Genomic DNA, 24,776 nt, shown 5'->3' on the forward strand with positions numbered 1-24,776 from the left:
CAGTTTGCACTCTCCCATGTTCGCACATCCCCACATTTGCGCCTCCATGCGTTTGCACACAGTGTTTGCCTACCGTGAGCTTCCACTTTTGCCACCCATTTCGCACCAACTCATTTTGCAGACCCCCACGTTCGCACACCCCGCGCGTTTCTCCGCACCCCCCACCAGGCCCCGTGAACTACATCTCCCAGCAAGCCCCGCGCCGCCCCGCCGTCCAATCAGCGCGCGGCTTGCTGGCGGGTGCCAACATGGCGGTGTCCAGGCGCTGAGCGAGCGGAGCCGGCGGGTGAGGAGCTCTGCGGACGAGGCCTGAGGGCCGGGAGCGGAGCCGAGAGAACGGGGAGCGATCTCCCGGCTCCGGCCCTCGCTGTGCGCCCCGAGGCCCGGCCCCGAGGCCTCTCCGTTCCCACAGAGCGCAGCCATGAAGGTGGTGAACCTGAAGCAGGCCATCCTGCAGGCCTGGAAGGAGCGCTGGAGCGACTACCAATGGGCCATCAACATGAAGCGCTTCTTCCCCCGCGGAGCCACCTGGGACATCCTCAACCTGGCAGGTCCGGGGGCGGGGGGGGCCGCAGCCTCTGGGGCGTGCCTTGGTGGTGTGCCTCCGTTGCCCCCGAGGACACCATTGGGTGCGCGTGGCCCGGGGGTGGGACCCCATCCTCGTGCTGGGCCGTGTTGGAGGCACTGCTCCAGGCCCCCAGGGCTGCTCCCTGCTCCCATTTGTGAGCTTTTCTTTCCCCGGCCCCATTCAAGGCCGTTTGTCAGCAGCCCAGCCAAGCTCTGTGCCCGCCGCGTTACGCGCTTTAAAGATTTGCCAGCCTTTATGGCAATTATAGAAACGTGCTGCTGGGTTTTGTGTTTTCTTTTTTCCTGCGCAGGCAGCGTGTGTTTGCAAGCCTGGGATATACAAACACAAAGTGCTGCTGGAGGCTCACAGTGGGGCATTTAAAGGGAAAAAGCACCTCTGTGCTTCTCATCCCCTGAGCTCACGCCACGGTGGCCTTTCCCACCTATTTTGACCCACCCACCAGTATAATTGTTACTGGGTTCCGGCTTAGGATGCTGAGCTGACAGTTTCTGTAGCGGCGGGTTTCTCCTGGTCGCCTCTCAGTGCATCCACCAAGGAAAGGCTTGTCAGCCCAGGGCTCAGCTTGGTGAGGATGGAGCTGGGTCCCTTTGCTGCAGGATGTGGGGCAGGTGGTGGGCAGCCGTCGCATCCAGAGCACCTCTCCAAGCCATCCCTCTCAGCTCATCCTCCCCCCAACTCGTGCCTTTCGGATTTCAACCACAAAGGAGGAAAACCTGGCACGAGCCACCCGGATCACGGCACTGCCCAGCAAATTGATGCTGACGTGCCTGCAGTGGGTAACAGCGTGTGGCTGGCTCGTGTTGACGCTCCCTGATTAGATGGGAGGGGAAGGCTGCCGTCAGCCTTCTGTCCTCGTGCTGAGATGCATTTGGCCGCGGTCGCAGCCTTCTGCCGGGCTCCGAGGTGTCTCCCGCAGCTGGGATCTGCCGACGGCTGCTGCTCCGTGCTGGCTGCGGGGAGCTGGCCTGCCCCTCTTGCATCTGGGTGCCCTGACCTACTTACAGCCAGTGCCACAGCCCGGGGCCTGATTCTGGGAGGTGGTTCCTGCACTCTGCACTAGTTCAAATGGTCAATTAAAGGCTTGACTGAGCAGATAGGGCGGGCAGAGCCCCTCCAGCCTCCCTGGCCGGCTGCCAGCAGCAGGGAGTGCCAGACGCACAGGAACCGTCCTGACCGAGAGCGGCCGTGTGCCCGCAGTCCGGCCCCGGGTACCAGAGCACAAATGGCAGGCTGGTGGATGCCTGAGCCTCCGGGTGGGAGGTGGGAGGAAGGGGAGGATGCTTGGAGAGCAGCAGGTGCGGTTTCAGGCCCAGGGCAGAGGTGAATGAGCAGGAGGCTGCCGGTACTGCCTGAATTATTTGCAACCTTTTGCCGTTGAGGAGTAGAAACGTTGGGGTTTGGGTTGATTTCAGGGAAGCATTGTGCGGAGCTGTCGGACTTGGCGCCACTTGTCTTTGCCATCTTGCCTGTGGGTGAGAGCAGAAACAAGGGCACTGCGTGTCCCCATGCTGTGTGCTGCCTGCCACAGGTGCCTCTCTTTGCTTGCAGAGGCTCTGCTCGAGCAGGCGATGATCGGGCCGTCGCCGAACCCACTCATCTTGTCCTACCTGAAGTACGCTATCAGCTCCCAGGTAATGGCTTTCCCTGCACGGTGCCCCACACTGCAGTGCTGCTGGGTGTTGCCTCACAGCCCCAATTAGCAAGCCAAGAGCCCAGGGTGCAGAGCTGACAGGCAGACACCCCAATGTCTGCACCTTGCAGGCGTTGTGCTCGGCTCAGACGGGTGGGGGGCTCAGCGTGCGCCCGGGGCGGGGTTGTTTCTGTACATTGCCTCTGCCTGCTGCACGCCGGGTGGAAATCCTCATCCTCTGAGAGCTTCTGCTCTGCCTGGCAGCTCCGTGCTTCCTTCCTGCAGCATTTGATGCTGTCTAAAGTTTGTGCGAAAGAAATCGGCGGTCACCTCAAAACGTCTGTTTGGATTTGTGCCGGGTCAGCGCCCGGCTGTGGTGACAGGCTGTGGGGCCGTGCCCTGACCTCGCTGCCCCTCGGCCGTGAGCACCGCGCTCGCAGGCAGCACCCACTGCTCTTTTCCAACACCGCTGTTTTGGTTTTGTGTTTTGTTCGTAGATGGTGTCTTATTCCACAGTGCTGATGGCCATCAGCAAGGTACGGCTCCGACAGCTGCTGGCTGAGGCTTTTCTCTTTACCTGCGATCCGCGTATCCGTTTCCCATCCCACGGCTCTCACCAAATATAGGTCAAGTGTAAAATGACATCCTGTGCTGAGTCAGCAGCGGGCAGACGGCACGGCGCAGGGCACGAGCCCGCTGGGGACACCCACCAGCAGCTCCCACTCTGCTTTGGGCACGGTCCCACGTGCCGCGGACGTGGAAACTGCGTCCCTGCACCCTGTGGGGCCTGGCAGGCTCCTGCTCTGCCTCCCCCCACGCTGCCAGCACCCGGAGCCGTGCCGTGAGCACGCTGAGCCCCTCGGTACGCTCGACCCCTCAGCGGGGCGGCAGAGCTGGCGTAGGGCCGTGCTCTCCTTTGCTGCCCATTGTGGTGAGGCTGGTGGAGAAGCGCTGACCTTGACAGCCGCGGTTTCCTCCTTCAGAGCAGCGTGGGCTCAGTGCAGGCCCGCAGGCCAGCTCCTGCTCAGTGGGGTGGCCCCATCTGCTCGGCCGAGCAGGCGGTGGTGGCGCTGCTGCCGTCCCCGTGGCCGGTCGAGCTGTCGGTGCTCGCTGCCAGCCCCACCGAGCTGGAGGTGGGGACGTGGGCTGGCGCCGAGCCGCCGTCGTGTCAGTGCAGCCCGTGAGGAGCGGGGGGGGCTGCAAACGGAGCTCCAACCCCCGCTGCATCTCAGAGGGGCCGCTCAGAAACGCGGCCTCAGCCCCACTGCCGTGGCGCCTTGGCTTCCCGCTGCCCTGGGAGGGCGCGACCCAGCTGAAGGACAGCCCTGACCCAGTTCTGTTCATCTGACTGCTGGGTGGCTGCCGGGGCGAGTGCCCCACTGTTGTTTTTTGGAGCTTGGCAGCCCTGTTTGAAATCCTTCTTTGTTCTGCTGTAGTTTGATGACTTCTCCCGGGATCTGTGCGTGCAGTCGCTGCTGGAGATCATGGACATGTTTTGCGACCGCCTCAGGTACGACGCAGCCCTTCCGCAGCCTGCAGCTCCCACAGGCTCTGGCACTCGCCCCGTTGCGTGGTCCCTGCTCTGGCAGAGGGAGGCCGTTCCCCATCCCAGCTTTCCTCCTGAGCTGCTCTAGGCTGAGATGTCAGCATGGGCAGAGCAGGGGGAGCCTGGAACCCCACCGGCTTTGTGGGAAGCTGTGAGAACCCCACCTATTTTGGGCTATGACCTTGTCCACGATAGTGCTGCTCAGCTCGGGTTGGTGTAAGTCCCAAAGCCTGAGGGCTTCTGTTCCCTCTACGTTTTATTTCTCATGTGGCCTCTGTGGCTTCCCAGGGCTCTGGCTGCACATCCCTGGCTGCCAGTGCTCGTGGTTCTGCCTGCGCTGCCCCAGGCGCTTCATGCAGCTGCCTTGTTTTGCTCCATGCTCTTCCGCTGGTGTCGCAGGACCCAGGGGAGACAATTCAGGCCACAAAAACTTTTATAGAAAGCTGAGAAATCTTCCTGTTAACCCCTGACAGCCTCTGCTGGGAGGCTGCTGCGAAGAGGCAGGCGGTGTGGGTGAATGGGAGGATAAACAGGGCTAAAGGTAGCAGCTCTTCAATTACACGGAGCGAAGCAGCAGCAATGAATGTGCATCAGTCGCAGATGTTGACAGGGAGCTGTTGCTGGCCAACTGCAGAGCTGGTGACTTAATCCAGTTCCTGCCTAATCTGATCCTCCGCTTAATTTGATCAAAACTTCTGGCCCCGATGATTTGTGCATCAGGAGGGGAAAGCGTTCACCTCTTGGAACACATTGATCAGTGCTGAGCCTTTCTTAGCAAGATAATTTGATTAGAGGCTTGGAAAGTTTCCTGTAGTTGAGCGGCCAGAGAGGAGCCTGCACTGGGTACACTTGATTTCCCCTGGCACGGGGGGATGCTCGTGGGCTGGGGGCTGCAGCGCAGGAGCCAGGAGCTGAGCACGCTGGGCTGGGCGTGAGAGATGTAGTCTGGTTCCTCAGGCTGCCCCACTGCCGAGCCTTGGTCTCCACAGGGGCGTAGCTTGGCCCACGGTTGTGTTTCTCTCTCCTTGCAGCTGCCACGGCAGAGCAGAGGAGTGCATCGGTTTGTGCCGGGCGCTGATGAGCGCCCTGAACTGGCTCCTGCGCTGCGCGGCCTTCTATGCTGAGAAGGTGAAGGAGATGCTGGAGCAGGTGGCAGCAGAGGGCCAGATGAAGATGTGCCTGGAGCGGCTGGAGAAAATGCTGGGCAGCACCAAGAACCGTGCCCTGATCCACATTGCCCAGCTGGAGGAGACCTGTACGTCGCTCCCTGGGCCCGGTGGCCGTGCTCTGCTCCTGGCTGCTGCTGGCCTCGGGGTGCTGTCCTTGCCACCTTCCCTTCCCCCAGCCCAGCTCCTGCCGCATTGTCCCTGTGGCTCCGAGCCCATCCATCTTCCATCCCTGTTGCTGTAACTGTCTCCTCCTTGGCTCCGTGCCACCCTCTGCCCCCTCCCCTCCACGCTGCCCTTGGGAAGAGGAACAGAATTAATGTGAAGGCTGTGTGAGCTCTTCCCGGGTGTGCGGCGGGTCCTGCGCTCCACCAGCCTGCCTGGCACGGCCCTGCACCTCCGCTTGGTCCCCTGGCCAAGAGGCCGTGCCAGGGAGCTGCTGGCTGGCGTGCAGATCCTCAGCTTGGGTTTGCAGAGGTGCTCTGACTCCTGCTCGGCAGAGAGCCCCCAGACTCAGCAGTCCCTCTGCTTTGCTGTGAGCATTAGAGCCAACCTGCTGGCTTCTCATCCTGTCGCTGTCCTGCTCCACTGAACACCTGCCCTCCTTTCCCAGCCTCCTGGAACACCGTGGAGCAATCCCTCCTCAAGCTAGAGGAAAGTCTGAATGGCCTCAGCAACTCCACGCTGCGAAGCCAGGCTGATGAGTGCATCTCCCTCATCAAGAGGTAGCTGCTGGCAGGGGTTCAGAGAGTGAAATGGGTCTGAGCCCTCCTTGGGAAGACAGAGCATCCTGCCTCCTTCCTCGTTGGCTCCCTGCTTTCCTGTCCCTTCCCAGCTCAGAGTCCTGTGCTGGCGGTGGATTGGGGCCAGCAAGAAGCCCTGAACTGAGGGATGTGTTAGGGACTGCTGCTACCTGCTGCAGAGGGCTCTCAACTTGGGCTGCTTGCCATCCCTCAGCTGCTCCAGTGCTTGTGCCGGGGCCTGGGCTGAGATTTGGGGACTTGGCTGTGCCCAAAGGCAGTGCTGCTGGAAAGGGAGGGTGGGACAGAGGGAGCAAGGATCATCCCTGCAAGACTCCAGTGACCTGGGGCTGTTGTCTCTCATCCAGCATCCCCACCATGCTATCAGTTCGCTCTGAGCAGCTGAACAAGACTGGCTTCCCCACTGTGCACGCTGTGGTGCTGCTGGAGGGGACCATGAACCTCACAGGAGAGATCCAGCCTCTGGTGGAGCAGCTGATGATGGTGAAGAGGATGCAGGTACAAAAGTGGTGTCTTATCCTGGTTGGCTGGGGGCATTTGTTATTGGGTACTGGAGGGTCCTGTCTGTGCCCTGCAGCGCATCCCCTCCCCGCTCTTCATGCTGGAGATCTGGAAGGCATGTTTTGTGGGCCTCATCGAGTCCCCAGAGGGCACAGAGGAGCTGAAGTGGACAGCCTTTACCTTCCTGAAGGTAGGCCCTAGCTCCACAGTGAGCACAGCACTCTGAGCCCTGTACCTTTCCCTGCATGTTTGGCCCCTGCTGAGCACCAAAGCCTGGCTGAGCAGTGGTACAATCGCATCCTGTCTGGACTGCATGCAAGATGGCTGAGCCCACAGGCAGCCCTCCTGCAACACGCTTTGCTGTCTGGGGCATCTTTTCAGCCCAGCCCCACTTTGTTTTGTTTGTCTAGGAAGTTGTGGGGGGAAATGGTGGCCTTTGAAGGATGCCAAAGCAGTCTGTGGGCTGGCACTCCCACAGCTCGGTGGTGGGCAGCCCCGCAGCAGTCTGCCTTGCCTCTTGTCTTTGTGCCAGACAAGAAGGATTTATGTGTAATTTCAGGCCTGACGTGCTCTGGCCTGTGCTGGGCTCTGCAGCCATAGTCCCCTGCCTGGCCGTGCCCTGCTGCTCCTTGTGATGGTGGAAGGGCTCTGCAGAGGGGAGCTGGGAGGACAGTCCCCAGGGTGCAAATGCTGCTCCAGAAATCCTTCAGCTGGGCTAGCAGAGCAGCTGCTCCTTGCAGGCGGGTTTTGCTCAATCTTCTGCTGCCTGTGCTGCTGGGAGGTGCTGACAGCAGCGCTGGCTCTGCCTCTCAGTCATGTCCACATGCCCCCTGTCTTTCAGATCCCTCAGGTCCTGGTTGAACTCAAGAACTATCCCCATGGGGACAAGGTGAGGCACACAGGCTGCAGTTTGGAGCTGTTTGCAGCACCGTGTGTGCAAGTGGACTGTGCTTGTTGTGACGGTGCTGGTGCCAGAGCTGTGCAAGCGTGGCTGGGGTGGGAAGCAGTCTGCGTGCTGACAGCCTTCCTCTAGTGGGGAGATGGTGTGGGAGGGACGGGTGGGTTTGTGCTGCTGCAAGCTGAGCACTCGCCTTTGTGCGTGGCAGGATTTCACAGAGGATGTGAACTGTGCCTTCGAGTTCCTGCTGAAGCTGACCCCTCTGCTTGACAAAGCAGATCAACGATGCAAGTGAGTGCTCGTGTGCCCAGGACTCACCTGCAGCACCACGAGCCTGCGGCTGGTCTGTGCCCTGCTGCCCCCAGCATCTCCATGGGGAGCTGCAGTGCTGGGGCAGCTGTGTGCTGAGCTTTTTGTGGTATGAAGGGAAGCACTGATTTCTGATCTGGTTCCTTCTTCCTGAGGCGCTGGCGCTGCCAAATGAGCAAGGCAGTGAGTGTCTGACAGCTGATCCGTATGTTGGTGATGCTTTGTGATGTCTGGAGCCGCTTCTGGCCCTGCATCCCCCTCAGAGTGGGGGAATGGAGGCAGACAGGCGGCTCAGGAGTCCTGACTGCTTGAGTCCCAGTCTGCAAATGGTCGCATGGCTCTGCTGGTCTGTGGGGGGAGGTCTGCACCCGCTGCTCAGACAGCAGGGAGGCTGTTCCTGGGGCTAATGCTCTGCTCTCCCTCTTTCAGCTGCAACTGCATGAGTCTGCTCCTGCAGGAGTGCAGCAAACAGGGGCTGCTCTCAGAAGCCAACATGACCAACCTGACTGATAAACGGTACGGCCCTGGTGGAGCCTGGTAGCCCAGAGAGGTTGGGGCACCTTGTCTCACTGCCCTTGAGGGAGTATGAAGCAGCTGTGGTGCTGCTGTCTGTCCTGCAGCTGGGGCATCCTGGCCAGGAGGGGATGAAGCTTTGCTTTTGGTGCTAGAGCAGGGCAGAGCCTGTCCTCTCAGAGCTGTGCCCTCCCTTGGAGGTGGTGGGGGGCTGAGTCTTGAGGAGAGAGGGGTAGAGTGACAAAATTCCTACTCAAGAGCCTCTCTTTGTGGATCACCAGCAAAGCAGACAGGGAAGATGCTCCGCAGTTGCAATCAGCAGAGAATGCCAACATCCAGCCAAACCCCAGGCTCATCCTGAGGGCCGAGCCCACTGTCACCAACATCCTGAAGGTGAGTCCCCTCCTATTGCAGTGCTGGGGAGTCCGATCTCCACGCCTCAGCTGGCTTCCAGGAGCACTGGGCTCACCAGGGTGCTCAGGAGATGCCTTCTCCCACCCTGTGCTGAGATGGAGGAATTGCCTCCAGCCTTGTTGCAGTCTCTGCTGTGGAGCTCAGGACTCCCCTCCTCCTTCCCAGGAAGCTGGTGGAGCTGTCAGGCAGCTCAATGCATTGTCGGTGCCAGCAGTGAGCCCAGCCTGCTCTGCCCATCCTCCCCACCGTGCATCTCCCCCATTCCCAGCACCTCCTCCTCCCTGTGTCTCTCCTGCTGCTCTTCTGGTGCAGACATTTCTCTTCTGGTTGTGCTGCCCCAGCATGTTGCAGCTTTCCTTTCTGCAGAGCCTGGGACTCCGGGGGTCCCTCCCCTTCCATCTAAGCCCTGCAGGTCCCTGCAGACAGAGGCCCTGTGGGATGACTCTGGCAGCTGATCAGCTCTGCTTCTGTGGCTGGAGTTTTATTGCTGCTCTGTAACATGCTTTCCCCGTGACTTCTTTCTTTTTTCTTTTTTTTTTTTTTTCCTTTTGTAGACTATGGATGCAGATCACTCCAAATCCCCCGAGGGCCTGCTGGGGGTCCTGGGTCACATGCTGTCTGGGAAGAGCTTGGACCTGCTGTTGGCAGCAGCAGCAGCGACTGGCAAGCTCAAATCCTTTGCTTGGAAGTTCATCAAGTGGGTGCCCACCTGGAATATGTGCTAGTGGGGCTGGGTGAGCTGGCAGCCTCCCTGCTCTCTTTCTCCTTCCTGAGCCCGTGCTCCCACCACATTCAGAGCTGGGTCTGGCTCTGGCCTGTGGTCTGTGCAGCACCAGCAGGGCTCTGGAGAGGGCTGGGACCTTGGGGTCTGAACCCCAGAGCATCCCACCTCCTTTGCTTCTTTGTGAAAGGGGTGCAGCATCCAAGTCGAATCCGTTTCAGCTGTGTTAGGGCTGAAAGCACCAGCACAGCCCCGGCTCCGAGGCGCTGCTGTGTGCACGCCTTTGTTCCCCAGGCATCTGTGTCCTGGTTAGAGCACACGCACAGCACGCGTGGGGCTGTGATGCCCTCCTCACATGGCAGGGCCTGGGGCAGCGTGAGGCACACCGGCCCAGCTGGGAGCGTGGCGTCGCGTCCGGGCTCTGTGCTGCTGCGGGCAGGGGCAGCTCTGTTCCCATCTCTGGTGGGAGGAGGGCTGCTTTGTCTGATGATAACGCTTCACTGCAGCTCTCTCTGCCCCCTCTAGGCTGAATGAATTCACCAAGCACATCAGTACAGAAAACTGTAAGTGCGTGCGCATCCGTGCGTGGGGTGGCTCGAGCTGTGCTTCCCCTGCTGCCACGTGCTGGGTTAAGCAGGGGTCGGGCCGAGCTGTGCCAGGCATGGCCAGGTGCCGGCAGGGATCTGGGATCCTGGGGGTCCCCAGTTCTCACCCATGGCACACGGGTGTCCATCCTGAGCTCCCTTCTCCCCTTCCCTGCCCTTGGGGCCCCTTGGGGCCGGCCCTGCCCCAGCTCCTTCCCTGGAAGGGGTGATGTGTCAGCACGCAGCCTGAGATAAGGACTCTGACTGCTTTTACGTGTGATTAAACATGTTGAGTGCTCTGACCTTCTGCGGCACCGGGAGAGCCCAGGGTTGAACTGGGGCTGCCAGATAGAGGTCAAAGCCTCTCTGGGAGCTCGAGCTGGGACAGACAGGGGTGAGGGAGGCACTTGGTTCTTTAGAGCCCTCATTCACACTCAAACACTGGGGCATCAGAAAAGCACCTTAGAGGAGGCAGGGACTCAACCCCCAAGCTGACAGGGCTCCTGCCTCCCTCTGTGGTTTAAGTTCCCTGAGATCTGTCTGTTCTTCCCAGCCAAGTCCGCCCCGGTTCGGGCCCTTCTCTTCGACATCTCATTCCTCATGCTGTGCCATGTGGCCCAGACCTACGGCTCGGAGGTAAGCGGTTCTGGAAGGCAGCCATTGGGTTCTGACCTTGTGAGAGCAGCAGCCCTTGTGCTGAAGTCTGCCAGCCTCCTCTAGCGGCCGTGCTGCTGTCACCGCTGCCTTGTCACTGTCCTCACCGCCCACAGCCGCCCCTCCAGCAGCACCCTGCTGTGGGTGAGGTGCCCAGCGTGTTTTGCCTGGTGCAAAGCGATGGAGCCAGAGTGGCCACAGCGTTCCCAGGGGCTTTTTGTGCCCCTCTTCTCCATGCTGTGCTATTGCCACCGCCTCACCCTCTCCAGGCTGGCTCTCATCTCCCAGCACTTTTCCCAGCCTTGCTCCTCCAGCACGGCACAGTTTGGCTCTGGCTGGTTGGGGAGGGCTGGTGGATGTCAGCCCTCCTCTGGCAGATGAGGAACTTGCAGCCCTGCTCAGGAAGAGGCACTTGGGTTACATGAAAATTTTCCACGTTTCAACATGTGTGCGTGTCAGGAGGTAAAATGATACCGAAACACTGCAGACGTGGAGAGGGAGTGAAAAACTTGGGTGGGGGGCTGCCCAGGGAGCGGAGAGGGGGAGTCCTGGCTGGCGGCAGCCCGGGGCTCTCCGATGAGGTCTGAGCCCAGAGCAACTTTTTCTGACCAGCTGCTGCTGAACAGATGTGCAACACTTCTGTCAAAAATAGCGTCCCTCGGGTGCCGCAGGGCTGAAAGGAGGAAGCAGCGTGCGGGATTCCCAGCTTGTGTTCCCCCCGGGAGCCCTTGCAGCTGGCTGCCAGCTGGGCTGCGTGCCCCGGCCCCGCAGAGCCGTGGGGGGAGCCTGAGAGCAGCCTGGGGGCCGAGTGGCCCCCTGAGAGCAGTGCTGGCCCCGGCTGTTCTCTCCAGGGCAGGGGTCCCCAGGCAGGTTATGGGGGGACCCAGAGCCGGTTCCATTCCAGGTGATCCTGTCAGAGTCGAGGCCGGCAGACGAGGTGCCCTTCTTTGAGACCTGGATGCTGACCTGCATGCCCGAGGAGGGCAAGATCCTCAACCCCGACCATCCCTGCTTCCGCCCTGACTCCACCAAGGTGGAATCCCTCGTCGCCCTCCTCAACAACTCCTCAGAGATGAAGCTGGTGTAAGAGCTCAGCCCAGCCGGGAGAGATGGAGGGAGGAGAGCAGCTCTGAGCGAGTGCCTGACCCCTGTCTCTCCTCTGATAGGCAGATCAATTGGCACGAGGTGTGTCTGAGCATCTCGGCTGCCATCCTGGAGATCCTCAATGCCTGGGAGAACAGCGTGCTCACCTTTGAGTCCATCCAGGTGGGTCTGCAGGGCAGAGTGGGGCCAGCGCTGCACCGTGCCGTAAGGAAGGGCTGAGCAGTGAGAAGGCAGGACCCCCACCCTCCTTCTCCAGATGCTGCTGCAGCCAATGCAGAGCTCCCTGGCTACTTGCATGTAGAGCTAATGTGGCTCCACCAATGCTGCCCCATTGGTGATTGTGGGCTTGACAGGCACGGAGAAGTGTGGGGCAGAGCCTAGGAGCTGCTGCTGGGCTGGAGCCTGTGCCCCTGCACGTGTCAGTGCTCATCCACATCCGCTCTCATCTCTAGAAAATCACAGACAACATCAAGGGCAAGGTGTGCAGCATGGCGGTGTGCGCCGTGGCCTGGCTGGTGGCCCACGTCCGCATGCTGGGCTTGGATGAGCGGGAGAAGTCGCTGCAGATGATCCGGCAGTTGGCCACCCCGCTGTACGGCGACAACACGCTGCAGTTCTACAACGAGCGGTGAGCCCCCTCCGCCTGGTTCTTCCCTTCCCTGCCCGCTTCTTTCCTGACCTGTGTCCCTGTGCCGCAGCGTGGTGATCATGAGTTCCATCCTGGAGCACATGTGTGCGGATGTCCTGCAGCAGACGGCCACGCAGATCAAGTTCCCATCCACGGGCATGGACACCATCCCCTACTGGAACCTGCTGCCCCCCAAGAAGCCCATCAAGGAGGTGCTGACGAGCGTGTTCACCAAGGTGCTGGAGAAGGGCTGGGTCGACAGCCGCTCCATCCACATCTTCGACACCCTGCTGCACATGGGAGGGGTCTACTGGTTCTGCAACAACCTGGTCAAGGTACAAAGTGGAGCAGGGAGGCGGTCACCGCTTCCAGGCCGGCTCAGGCCTGGGCTCTGGTGGCAGGGCCGGCTGTGGTGGTTGTCCTGGGTGCGAGGGCTGAGCGGGGCAGGTCCTGCCGTGCCCTTCTCCTCCTCAGCTCTGCCCTGTGCCTCGCAGGAGCTGCTGAAGGAGACGCGGAAGGAGCACACGCTGCGAGCCGTGGAGCTGCTCTATGCCATCTTCTGCCTGGACATGCAGCAGCTGACGCTGACCCTGCTGGGCCACATCCTGCCCAACCTGCTCACCGATTCCTCCAAGTGGCACACCCTTATGGACCCTCCGGGGAAGGCTCTGGCTAAGTAAGCCCCCAGTTCTCTGGACACCTTGGGGCGGGGAGGTCTGAGCCAGCAAAGCCCTGGCAGGAGCTGTGGGCTCTCACCGCCGTCCAGGTGAGCTCACACCTCTGCCCTGCTCCATCCCCAGGCTCTCTGTCTGGTGTGCCCTGAGCTCCTACTCCTCCCACAACAAGGGCCAGGCATCTGCCAGGCAGAAGAAGAGGCACCGAGAGGACATTGAGGTGTGTCTGGCACGGAGCTGGATTTGGTTGGGAGCTCTGTGCCCGTGGGAATGGGATCTTGCTGGAAGGCCGTGGTTGCAGGAGGTGAAGGGGGTCGCTGAGGTGGGGTTCACCACCCAGGTTCACTGAACTGTCTGAGGTTTGGTCTCTCGTCTGTGTCACTGTGTCACTGTGGGTGAACCGAGAGCTGTGATTCCAGAGCTGTGCAGAGCCCAGCTGGGTGGCTGTCGGCCCTGGGGAGGGGGCTGGGGTCCCCCACGGAGAGAGGCTGGTGGGGTTGACCCCCCTCTGCCCCCCAGGACTACATCAGCCTGTTCCCACTGGACGACACGCGGCCCTCCAAGCTCATGCGCCTGCTCAGCTCCAATGAGGAAGATGCCAACATCCTCTCCAGCCCCAGTAAGTGCAGGGGGGGGGGGGGGCGTCACCCAGGGACGGCGCCGGCCTGCCTCGCTGCTCCCTCCTGGGTGAGAAACGTGCTTTGGCACGACAACACTTCCTTCCCAAGCTGGCCAAATGCTCTGGGAGGCAGCGGGGGGGGCTCTGCTCCCCCCTGCACAGTTACACCTTTCCAACCCTTGCACCGTTGTCACGTGTGCCGCCTGCCTGCCTGCAGGCTTGGGGTCAGCAGCAGCGTGCAGGGGGTCGCTGGGCTGTCAGGATGGATCTGCAGCAGCACCAAACAACAGTGGGGCATTTTGAAACGACGTGGAGCATTCAGATGCGTTTTGCCGAGTTCCTGTGGAGCTTTTGCTCCAGAAGGTCATGCTTTTGAATTCTGTGATCAGAGCAAGCTAGGATGAGGTGCCACCTTCCCTCGGTGCCACCTGACCCAGTGCCACAGGCATGAAAGGCCCAGGGAGGTTTAGTTGGAGTCGATCTCTGTGGGATCGGAGACCTGATGTCCCCAGCCCAGCGAGGAGGTGACGTCTGTGATGGCTGTGGCCAAATCCTCAAATTCCACCTCTATTAATAATGCAGCCAGCAGAGCTGATGAGTCCTCATGGTTGCATCTCCGCATCCCTGAGCTGCAGGTTGCAACAGCCCCGGCAGGACGTGCTGTGGGCCCCCATGCCCTCCAGCCCCCATCCCACGTGTGTCTGTGCTCCCAGCAGTGACTCAGGGCTCTCCTTGGTCATTCTTGTGTCCTGACTGCCTCACCCCAACTCCTTTATTTGCCATTTTTCCAACACAACAATAACCTGTGGTTTGTCTTGGTTTCATCACTGTTGAAATGCGGGCTTTTCCCTTTGTTTCGATATCTTTATTTAACTCTTGGTGCGGTTCCACCTCTTTCCAGTGACACTCAGGACTTTTTTTGGGCTGTTTGCTGCCGTGATGTGGAAATCCTGCTTCCTGCAGCAGCCCCATAACTCATGTGATTCCATGAGAAAAGTGGGGGAGGGCTTTTGTTTCTTGATGAGCATCCCCAGAGCATCCCAACACGAGAGCTGATTTTCGGCAGCGGCTGCATCCCGTGGCTCAGCCCAGGAGCAGCACTGGGCAGCAGCACCCAGCAGCACCTCGGGGTGGGGGCCACACAGATCCCCCCCTTGGCTGCCCCCTGTTTGCTGCCTGTCATTGGCTTCGCCGTGGCTCTGACAGCTCAGTCCTACCCGAGAGCAAGCTGTGAGTGCTGCTGTGCAGCTGTGGGACATCTGGGCTGGCCCGCCCTGCTGGCAGCACTCACAGGATGTGTCCGGGCCGTGCACCAGGCTGAGCCCTGCTTGCTCCTCAGTCGTGACACTGCATTACTGTGCTCTCGTGAGGTGTCAGGGCCGAGTCACCGTGCTGTGACAGCCCAGCAGGGAGGCACTCGCTCGCTCACTCACGCTCAGCCTTGGAAATGTCTTTGGGCTTGGTCAGACTTGGAAGAAATGTGCAAGAGCAGAGCGTGCTGACGCATCTCCGTCGTGCCAGGGACACGTGCGTGGATGGGCAGCTGGGGTCAGCCCTGCTGTGCTCCTCTGCGGGGCACCGAGGGCTGGGTGCCCCCCGTGGCTCAGGGCAGTGAGGGCTCCAAGCGTCCCCCGGCCCCATCCTGACGCGCTCTTTTCCCCGGCAGATCGCTCCATGAGCAGCTCCCTGTCTGCCTCCCAGCTGCACGCTGTCAGCATGAGGGACCCTCTGAACAGAGTGCTGGGTAAGGGGGGCTGCAGCCTGCTGCTGAAGGCTGGCTGTGAGCTGGGCTGACGGGGATGGGGGTCAGCCCAGCCACGCGGGCAGGCAGAGCTGTGCCTTCAGCTGCTGCAGCCCGCCTGCCCTGACGGCTCCCTGTCCACACAGCAAACCTCTTCCTGCTCATCTCCTCCATCCTGGGCTCCAAGACAGCTGGCACTCACACGCAGTTCGTGCAGTGGTTCATGGAGGAGTGCGTGGACTGCCTGGAGCAGGGCAGCCACGGCAGCATCCTGCAGTTCATGCCTTTCACCATGGTGAGTCCTCCTCTCTGCTCTGCCCCGCGGGCCAGGGACACTTGGGGAATGGGGAGAACGTGGGGGGAGTGCAGAGGAGCTGCTTTGAGTTCTGCACTTTGCTCTGCGACCCCAAGGTGTCAGCTCTGTTCCTCTTCTGCCAGGTTTCAGAGCTGGTGAAAGTCTCCACCATGTCCAGTCCCAAAATCGTCCTGGCCATCACGGATCTGGGTCTGCCCCTGGGCCGCCGCGTCGCTGCCAAAGCCATCGCTGCGCTGTGAGCGTGGCTCTGCCTCTGCTGTGTGGGACAGAGGTGCAGAGTGGCTGCTGGGGGGCTTCCAGGAGTCTGAGTGCCAGACTGGGGCTGGGACCCCTGAAGCTCTCTCTCCATCACCCTGGTTTGATGCTGCCCCGTGTGAGGGCAGAGCTGGCAGCAGCTCCCCTCCGTGCCCAGCCCCCGAGGCAGGCTCACACTGGGCTGTCCGAGGCTGAGACCACCCCACTGCTCGTTGTTTTTCTAATTCATTCGTTCCTTTTGTAGAATCTGGCGTTGCCTCGTTCTTCTTTGATTTTCTGAGCTGGTGCTGAGGCAGAGGCTGGGGCCGGCCCTGCCCTGGGGCAGGGGAGGGCAGTGAGCAGCAGTGCTGCGCTGGGCAGGGGAGGATGTGGCACTCGGTCCTTAATGCAGAGCCGAACGCCGCTCTGCCCGCGGCGGGGGCTGGAGGAGGATGCAGGTGAATCACAGAACCTAACGGTGCTGCTATGGGCTGATTCACAGGGATCCTGGCTGCTCCCAGAGCCTCGGCTGTGGCCGGGGCTGCCGTGCTGCTTTCCCTGCCCCGTGTTCCCCCCGTGCTGCCGATGGCATCGCAGCCCCAGTGGGATGGGGGAGCGGCGCCGTGGGGTTCGGCCCCAGCCCTGCTTTGGCCTGGGGTGGTGGTGGGCGGCTGCAGCCCGGCACGAGGTGCTGTGTGCTGCTCTCGGGGTGGAGCGGGGATGCTTTCCTGCCTCGCTGTCAGCTGCAAGCACATTCCTGTTGGAAATTCCTCCGTGTGAGTTCGCCCTGTGAGCGCAGCGCCCAGCCTGCAGTGAGTAACAGAGCAGCGGTCAGCTGCCCTGCTGAGCGTCACCAAACCCCATCCCCGAGGGGGTGCCAGGGGCACCCGGCCTCCCATCCTTTGGGCTGTGCTTTCTGCTTGGCTCGCAGCAAAGGAGGGCGGCGCCCGGGCTGGGGGAGGCACCTGCCTTCCTTGGGCAGCTCTGCTCTGAGCCCCGCGATGGGGTTCACAGCCCCCGGTCCTCGGCACGCTGGCACTGACCGGCCGCACACCTCTTTACCGTTAACACGGAGCAAAGAGCAGCTGCTCCCTCGCTCTGTCAATATTTGCAGCCCTGTGCGCAGCTTTGGCCCTTCCCAGCGCTTCACCTTCCAGGAAAGGGTTGGAGCCGGGAGAAGGGGTTTCCTGTAAGCGCTGATAAGGGGGCAGGAAGGAGCGCTGCTGCCGTCGGCTGGGAGCTGGCGGGGCACAGCGCGAGCCGCCTCCGTGCCGGGAGGTTTGGGGGGTGCGGGGTGGGACGGGACCCCTCGGGACCCGCAGCTCAGCCGCGGTGCGGGGACGGCGGCGGTCACAGGATGTGAGCACGGGACGGGCGCGAGGCAGCGGATGCCGCAGCGTTTGGGGACGCGGGGACGGCCCGGGGCGAGGCGGCAGCCGCGTGGCATCGGGGAGCGGCCGGGGACGGCCGTGCGGGGCTCTCCCGGCCCCGCTGCGTGCCCTCAGCGCGCCCCCGTGGCTGCTCGGCTCCCATCTCTCGTGGGGCGAACGCCTCGTGGGGGCAGAGAAAGGGGAACGGCTGAAGCTCCGCACCGCCACCGCCCGGGGTCTGCGGAGAGGGTTTGGGGCAGTGCCACCACCGCCACCACCTCCAATGCCACCGGCACCACCAGCACTGCTGCTGCCCGGACGCAGCGCACATCTGCGGTGCTTTCTAAGAACTTTCTGCCCACGCAGCGCCACAGGATGGGGAGAGGAAACGGCCCCCGGTTCACATCCTGCGCCCCACGCGTCCCCTCCCCGTTGCCACATGGAGATCTGGGCGCAGCCCTCTGTGTTGGCGTCCCCACATCCCCGTCCCCGCTGCTCTCGGAGGCTCTGTAGCATCCGGGGGTCCCGGAGCAGCAGCCCCCCTTCCTTTCCCCCCCTCCCCGGACAGCTTCATCTCGTGGAGGTGCACGCAGCGCAGATGTTGGAGCCAAAATAGAGTTTATTTCCATCGTTGTGACATGTATAAAAAACAGCACACGCTGCTCTGGGGCTGACCCAGCTGCAGGAATAAATACAGTACAAAACGCCGCTCGGAGGATCGGAGCAGCGGTGAGATTCTGAGATACAAACGTGGGTGCGGGGGCACAAAGAAGTTACGCTGCCGTAAATAGGAGCTCGGGGCGGGCGGAGCGGAGCCTCAGCCCCGACTGCGGGACCCCGGCCCGGGCTGCGCTGCCCTCCCTGCTTATCCAACGGCTCCCAGAAACGAGCCGGCAGCGGCGGCGCCGCAGCTCCATCCCCGCACCCACACGGTGCTGCTCCAGCATCCTCGGAGCGGATGAAGGCTCCCCGCGGGGACACTGGCACAAACCTCGTAGCAGAGATACGCTTGTGTTTAAATATTAAACATGGGTGGTGCCGCACAGAGACCCGTGCACGGACGGCAGCGCAGGGCCGGCACCCTGCGTGGGGGCTGGGGGGCAGCGGGGCCCCCCGGCCGGATAAATATTAAATAGGCATAAATATTAAATAAGCTGGGGGGGGGGGGGGCTTTGGGGCAGCGGCGGGCGTCAGAGGCGGGCGAGGTGCCGCAGCGCTCGGTACGCCGTCTCCAGGAAGCGCTGGAAGTTGGCCAGGATGAAGAATCCTCCGACCTGCCGCTGGAAGTCGGTGGAGAAAGCGGGCGGGGGGCTGCGGTGCTCGGCCGGGAGCGTCACCGTGTCCAGGCCCAGGTCCTCCATCTGCGGCACGGAGCGGCGGTGTCACCGAGGGGTCCGGGCCGCCCCCACCTCCCCGCGTCCCCGCGTGCCGCCCCTGCTCACCTGCTGCTGGATGTTGGTGGAGAGGTTGGCGGCGTCCAACTGCAGCGTCTCCACCAGCGCCGTGTGTTCGGGCAGCAGCTGCAGGACGGCTCCCAGCGAGCCCTGGTACGCGTGCAGCCCGGCGCGGATCTGGCTGAAGCACGCCTCCTGCGGGGGAAAGGCAGCGGGGGGGGTTGGTGCTCGGACCCCCGGCCGGGCTGAGGCCGGGCAGCTCGTGCCACGGGTGCTGGCTGGCACTCACCGCCTGGAAGCCGCGCTTGTGGCACTGATCCAGCGGTGCCTGCGTGAGGGGAGGCTCCGGCTGCACCAGCTGCAGCTCTTCCTCCGTGCACAGCTGGAAGGTGTCACACTGCGGGCGAGGGCGCGGGGTCAGGGCTGCAGAGCTCGTGAAGCCCCATGAGACGGCCTGGGTGCCACGATACCCCCAGGGGATGCGGGACCCCCCCCCTCACCCCCCACACACTGTCTGCATGAGCACAGGACGGCGACCCCCCGCTCACTGCATGGAGCAGGGATGGAGCACAAGGTGGGGAGGACGGAGCAGCCCAGGGATGGATGGGGCGCAGGGAGGCTGCCGGCCACAGCCCCGCAGTGCCGATAAGGCTGGGGGGTGGAGGTCACATTAATGGGGCACTCACCACCGCGCGCTGCAGTGCAGCCACGTCCCCCCTGATCTTGCGGGTGAACTCCAGGTTCTTGTGCAGGAAGAGCTGGAAGTCGTGGTCCCCCGAGAGCTCGGCCAGCGGAGCTCCATGCAGCGCCTGCCACGAAGCGCCCAGCACCAGCGCCAGCGCCAGCACATCTGCAGGACAGCGGGTCACACGCTGACACCGGGTCGCCCCAACGATGCTCTGGGGACCCCATCGGGGATGGGAGCCCAAAGGAGCACAGGAGGGGATGGAGGAGATGCTGGGAGGGCGGAAGGGCCGCAGCCCCACGTGCCCCCCGGTGCCACCCATGGGTCTGCAGTACTCACGGGTGAGGCAGCACATGGTGTCTGGCTCTGTGTCTCCTCCTGCAGCACAGCCCGGCCCGGCACAGCGCCCTGCCCCGCTCTGCGCGCCCTCATCGATCGGGGCATTTTATAGAGGGCTGTGGGGATTCACACTGATGTGGCAACAGTGCTGATTGCCTCATTGTCTTAATCACCAGCATGCAAATCCCGGGCGCTGGGTGCTCCTGTGCTGCGCTGCTGTGGGGCTTTCCTGGCGCTGCGGTGCCACCGAAGCACAGCGGTGCCCAGCTGAATGCTGGCAGTGGGCAGCGCCGGTGCCGCGCCTGGTCACGGCTGGTCACTCATTAACTCGCTGTGCAGTAGGGATGGCGGCGGTGGCTCTCAGCCCCTCGCCGTGGTGTCGGCGTGGCTGAGGGACCACCGTGGCCACGGGACCCAGCACCTGGCAGCGCCGTGCCTGAAACCCCCACGTGAACCTTCCCTGCCGGCCCCTTCGGGGAAGAGGCATCCAGGGGCAGCCCCGGGGGGTTGGCTGGTCCCGGCCCCCCCGCAGTGACGTGGGCTCTGGGTCGGGGCCAGTTCCAGTGAGTGCTTCCAGGAGGATCTCATGGGCCGACGCCAGCTGGGTCAGCTGCTGCTGGGCACCCTGCACTGCCCAGGGGGGGTACAGACACGGCGTTGCCCCCCTGAGCCCCCAGAAGGGGAAGAAGCCCACGAGCACAGGAGGCCTCACCCAGCACCATGCAGGCGTTAACTCTGAAGCCTAATGATGACAGACCCCACCATCACAAAGGTGGGGAAAGGACCTGAAAGGACCTCGTGCTGGGAGCCCATCTGTGGTTTCCTGGGAGGAATCCTTCCAGCTCTGCCTTTGCTCTACAGGGAGCAGCCGGGGCCGTTCCCCTGCACAGCACTGCAGGGTCGCCGTTCCTCGAGCAGCGCTGCTGCCTCAGCAGGTCACTGCTGGCAGGAATTGAGGCTCAGGGTGGGGTTGAATCAACACCCACAGGGCCCAAAGCCCCCACCACGCTTCCAGGGAAGGAAGTGGCAGCCAGACCGAAACCCCGTGGGTGGCACTGCGGGGTCAGCAACGCGCTGCGGTTCTGCCTCGTGGCCACTCTTCCTCTGCTGACCCTCAGCCCCCCTCCCAGCATCCGCCAGGAAGTCACCGCTTCCGGGGTGTCCCCGCGTCCCTGGAAGGTGCTGGCTGGGCTCACAGCCCCGTCCTGACCCAGAGACCCCACCGTGTTCCTGGAGCGGGGACGGGGCCGTATCCATTCTCTGGGGCTGCCCCATTTTGGAGGCACAGCCCTGGCCGCCAGCCCAGCCCAGGCGTGCCGGGAGATTCCCAGATTTTCCCTAGAGGCCGAGAGCAGCTGCTCCCAGCTGCCAGCAGCACCCGGCTGTGGGGCCCCCACCCCACCTCCATCCCCACTCCGTTATCTGTGGGGCACACCGAGGCCCCGCCCTGGAGCCTTTTCCAGTAGGGATGGGAGGGGAGGAGGCAGCAGCACGAGGTCCCAGCACAGCTCCCCTCCGAGCACAACAAACCCACGGCAGGAGGACAGGGGGGTGTTTTTCCGAGTTTTATTTTAAAGTCATAATTGAAGCTTAACAAAGTCTGACCCCTCCATCAGTGCAAGAGCTGTGGGGGTAACAGTGATGCCCAGGAAGCCCCGCTACCGCGGCCTCGTCCACAGGAGCTCCGGCTCTCTTGGATCCGTGTGCGCCCCACAGGGCTCAGCAACAACTGACCACAGGCAACCTCAAAAGAATGTTTGTTTATTGGGGAAGGGTTTCCCTCCGTGGGTGAGGGAACAGGAGATCAGGGCCTGTGGCTGGGGGCCGACGAACCCTGCGAGCCCCCCGCTCCCAGTACAGACATGCAGGTACTTATAAAAGAAAGGCAGAGGGGGGACCGGGGCCGCGTGGGGCAGCTCTCCTCAGACAGCATTTTCCCTAAGGACAAATAAAAAAAACATAGAGCCAGGCCAGAGGTCACGGGAAACCGTCGTCATCGTCCTCTGCCATCTCCTTGGCGAACTCCAGGTCCTGCTGCTCGCGCTCCCGGCGCTCCTGGAAAGCAAAGGCCAACGTTGGGGACGGAGCTGCGGAACGAAGCCGGCCCCATCCTGGAGCCAGCAGGGAGAGGGCGAGAGCTCACCTCTGCAGATTCCAAGTCCTTGTTGTAAGATTTGGGCGGGAACCTCATGGCCTGGAAAGCCAAGGGAGGCGAGAAGCCGTGAGCTGAGAAGCGCTTCCGCTCTGCCCCGCTGCTCCTCCACTCACAGCAGCTCTACTGCAGCCCGAGCCAAACTGCCTCCTCCCTCTGTGCCACCCCGGTGCTCCCTCAGCCCCCCTGGGGTCCCCACGGAGCTGCGCTGCGCTCACCTTGACCGACATGTTGTGGATGTCGAGGCAGAAGGAGATGCGCTGGTGGAACGCCAGCTGGGGCTCCCGGGTCGAGTAGATGTCGATCATCTCTTTTGACTGCACGTAGCCCTTCTCGTGGTTAATGCTGGCCTCAATCACGCCATCCCGGATGGCCTGCGAGCCAGAGAGCGGTCAGGGCAACTCCACCTCCCAGGAGGCAGCAGCTCAGAGCAAAGCAAGGCGCTGGGGAGCGGCGAGCTCAGGACAGCGCACAGAGATGGGAGTCGGTGCCCTCAGCGCCCCCAGAGCGGCACGACCGAAAACCAGCAGCCCTGGGAAGGGAGCGTGGTGGGGGCAGGGCAGGAGAGGCCTGGTGGGAGCGGTGGGCAGCCCAGGTCCCAGCAGGGATGAGGCTTCCTGCACAGCTACCTTGGCAACGATGAACTCCGCATCCTCGGGGCTGTCGAGCTGCAGCTTCTGGGCAATGTCAGCCAGGGAGATGCGGGAGTAGGAGAGGCTGATCATGCGGACGCCTGGGGGGAGGGGAAACACGAGTGGAGCCCCACACCATGCAGCACAGGGCGGCAGCCTCCCACCAGGCCTCTGGTGGTGGCACGGTCCCCAACCGCCACACCTCCTACCCGTCTTGATGACGTTGTGCCTCAAACGAATGATCAGAGTGTAGGTGCCATCGGCCTGGAACTTGTCCCCAAACTGATCGAGGACTTGGTTGAACTTGGCCAGGTTCCCGGTCCTGACGGCTGCAAGGGAAGGTGGAAGAGAAAACATGTGAGGGAGGCAGGGAGGGATAGAGGGAGGGAGGGAGGGCTGGGGTGCGGTGGGAAGGCAGGGCTGCCATCTGCCACCCGCCCCATTTAAGAGGAAAGGAGAAGCCGGCCCTTCAGAAACTGCTGACTGCTGCAGCAGATGGGCACCACTCAGAGTGGGGAGAGGAACCCCAGCAGCACCCCAGCTCCCCCCTGAGACTTTCCTTGAAGCGGGATCGGGGCAGGGGCCCAGCAGCAGCACCGTACCCTGAGTCAGCAGGAAGTACGGCATGAGCGAGCGCTTCAGGGACGGCTGTCTGAACTGCAGCCTGTCCGGGATCTCCCCGAGCAGCAGCTCCACCACGATGAGCAGCTTGTGCACCTTGCATGGAAACAGCTCCTGAGCCCCCGAGGCCAGGCCGAGTCCAGGGGCGGCTTCCCCACGGAGCGCAGACCCCATGGGAGCACGGCAGGCTGCTGCTTACTGTCTGCTTGAAGCCAACGGCCGTGTGCTGCGGTGCCTTCCGCAGGGCGTTCGTCATGGTCCTCCTGGCCTCCGAGTACTCCAGCTGAATGGCCTTGATGCGCCCTGGGAGGGGGACAGCGTTCAGAAGGGGCTGAATGCATTGTGGAAAAGCACATCTGACCAAATGAGGCTTTGCATCCCGCCTGAAAGCTCATCCCCAGCTGCTCCAGGAGGTTATCTGCAGGACCGCAATCCCGTGTGCACCCTGAGCTGCCAGCACCACGCAGAACCCTCTGCATCTCACCTGTGTAATAAAGGTACCGGGCCCACTCGTTGTTGTTGGCCTGCTCGGGAAACACCGACTTGGAGACGAGTTTCTCTGCTTGGTCGTAGAGGTTGTAGTGGAGATAATTCCTCAGCAGCAGGTTGAGCAGCGTGGCCTGGCCGTCCGCGTCGTGGCGCAGCGTGGCTGTCCGCAGCCGGGCGTGCAGGAAGCTGCAGGGGAGGGAGAGAGTGTGCAGGGGAAAGGGAGAGAACACAGGGAGAGCCCAGCTGTGCGGGGTCAGCCCTACCTCCTGACCACATCGAGTTTATTCAGGAATTCATAGATGCGGGAGTGGTAGTAATAACACTTTGCCACCACCAGGTCGAGGGCCCGGCGGTTTTGGGAGCTGATCTTTTGCATCAGGTCATCAGACACTTTTTGAGCCTGCAGGAAGGAAACTGAGGTCAGAGAAGAGGAACGGCGGCCCGGGAAGAGCAGCAGGAGCCCGGAGGCTGCCCCAGGCTGGAACAGAGGGGAGGCAGGTCCCGAGGCTCCCAGGAGTGCCACGCAAAGGGCTCAGGTTTAGAGCCGCATCTCGGGGCGCCTCACCTCCGGATATCGCTTGCTGTTCATCAGGTAGATAACGAGGAGCAGCTGCAGGTAAGCCTCCACTTCTGGCAAGAGAGGAGCCGAGGCCGCCTTCCCCATCCGCGGGCGAAACTGCAGCTCAGCTTCTGTGTCCATGGGCTGCAGGGGGCAGAGACGTGCCGGACGTCAGCCCGGCCCACCCAGAGCCCGCATCCCATCCCACGCAGCCCCTCGTCGCCCTCCTGCCCCACACGGCAGCTGCCGGGGCTCCGCGAGGGCGCAGCGCGGTCCCCACAGCCGCACCTCCTCCAGGAAGCCAAGAAGGAAATCCCGCACGGCGCCGTTGGAGGTGAAGAAGCCGTTGACGGCCTTGTGGAGCACGATGGCGTTCAGGCGGCGCGACGTGGAGGGCAGCGCCCGCAGCGCCCGCAGGACGTAACGCGGCTCCTTCCCCGACACGGCCTTCTCCAGCTGCTTCACGTGCTCCTTGATGTCTGCGGGGCACAGTCGGGGCATGACGCGCCGTGCCGCCCTCGGGGCTCAGCACGGCCCCCCCTCCACCGCCCCCCAATCCTCAGCTCAGACCCCCGCCCGCACGCCCCCCCCCGTCCGCCGCTCACCCTCCAGCGTGATGGCATCCAACTCCCGTTGGGGCTGCCGCTCCCCTCCCGCCTCCCCCGCCGGCACCGCCGCCGTTTCCTCCTGCATCTCCACGTCCGGAGGGGCGGGCGGCGGTCCGTCGGGAGGCGCCTTGGCCTTTTCCCCGCGCCGCCGGGCCGCCCCGTCCTGCTTCATGGCCGGGCCGCGCCGGTGACACTGCAACACGCGCGGGGCGCGCCGGGACGGGGCAGGCGCGACCAATCGGCGCCGAGCCTTCCCGCCAGACCTGAGCGATCGAGCGCCGAGCTCAGCGCCTACTCGGTTACTTCCGCCGGGGGCGCTCGGGAG

At 62.7% G+C, this 24,776-nt stretch overlaps 3 protein-coding genes across 3 annotated transcripts; 1 reads left to right on the plus strand and 2 right to left on the minus strand.

Moving 5' to 3' along the window:
- The first annotated feature begins 300 nt into the window (after positions 1-300).
- On the plus strand, positions 301-15,869 carry MED24 (mediator complex subunit 24). The gene is made up of 25 exons (XM_042836897.1): positions 301-551; positions 2,138-2,220; positions 2,717-2,755; positions 3,656-3,729; positions 4,797-5,020; positions 5,545-5,656; positions 6,040-6,190; positions 6,270-6,383; positions 7,035-7,082; positions 7,300-7,382; positions 7,830-7,916; positions 8,195-8,306; positions 8,882-9,024; positions 9,574-9,611; positions 10,186-10,268; positions 11,191-11,369; positions 11,453-11,552; positions 11,843-12,018; positions 12,089-12,353; positions 12,513-12,694; positions 12,819-12,912; positions 13,212-13,311; positions 14,978-15,055; positions 15,199-15,347; positions 15,491-15,869. Exons 1-25 carry the CDS (start codon positions 422-424, stop codon positions 15,605-15,607), a joined length of 2,961 nt encoding a protein of 986 aa, XP_042692831.1. The 5' UTR covers positions 301-421; the 3' UTR covers positions 15,608-15,869.
- A 2,276-nt stretch (positions 15,870-18,145) lies between these two features.
- On the minus strand, positions 18,146-19,644 carry CSF3 (colony stimulating factor 3). The gene is made up of 5 exons (XM_042836896.1): positions 19,391-19,644; positions 19,053-19,216; positions 18,656-18,763; positions 18,415-18,561; positions 18,146-18,333 (listed from the first exon to the last, which is right to left on the minus strand). Exons 1-5 carry the CDS (start codon positions 19,404-19,406, stop codon positions 18,163-18,165), a joined length of 606 nt encoding a protein of 201 aa, XP_042692830.1. The 5' UTR covers positions 19,407-19,644; the 3' UTR covers positions 18,146-18,162.
- A 1,298-nt stretch (positions 19,645-20,942) lies between these two features.
- PSMD3 (proteasome 26S subunit, non-ATPase 3) lies at positions 20,943-24,624 on the minus strand. Its single transcript, XM_042836894.1, has 12 exons — positions 24,449-24,624; positions 24,132-24,322; positions 23,850-23,987; positions 23,548-23,684; positions 23,280-23,470; positions 22,995-23,098; positions 22,777-22,891; positions 22,384-22,503; positions 22,172-22,275; positions 21,761-21,916; positions 21,534-21,584; positions 20,943-21,445 (listed from the first exon to the last, which is right to left on the minus strand). Exons 1-12 carry the CDS (start codon positions 24,621-24,623, stop codon positions 21,368-21,370), a joined length of 1,560 nt encoding a protein of 519 aa, XP_042692828.1. The 5' UTR covers position 24,624; the 3' UTR covers positions 20,943-21,367.
- Between the last annotated feature and the right edge of the window lie 152 nt (positions 24,625-24,776).

Source organism: Centrocercus urophasianus, unplaced genomic scaffold, assembly GCF_019232065.1.
Source record: "Centrocercus urophasianus isolate 14NV4802_14NV808 unplaced genomic scaffold, USGS_Curo_1.0 seq_645, whole genome shotgun sequence".
Taxonomy (NCBI): domain Eukaryota; kingdom Metazoa; phylum Chordata; class Aves; order Galliformes; family Phasianidae; genus Centrocercus; species Centrocercus urophasianus.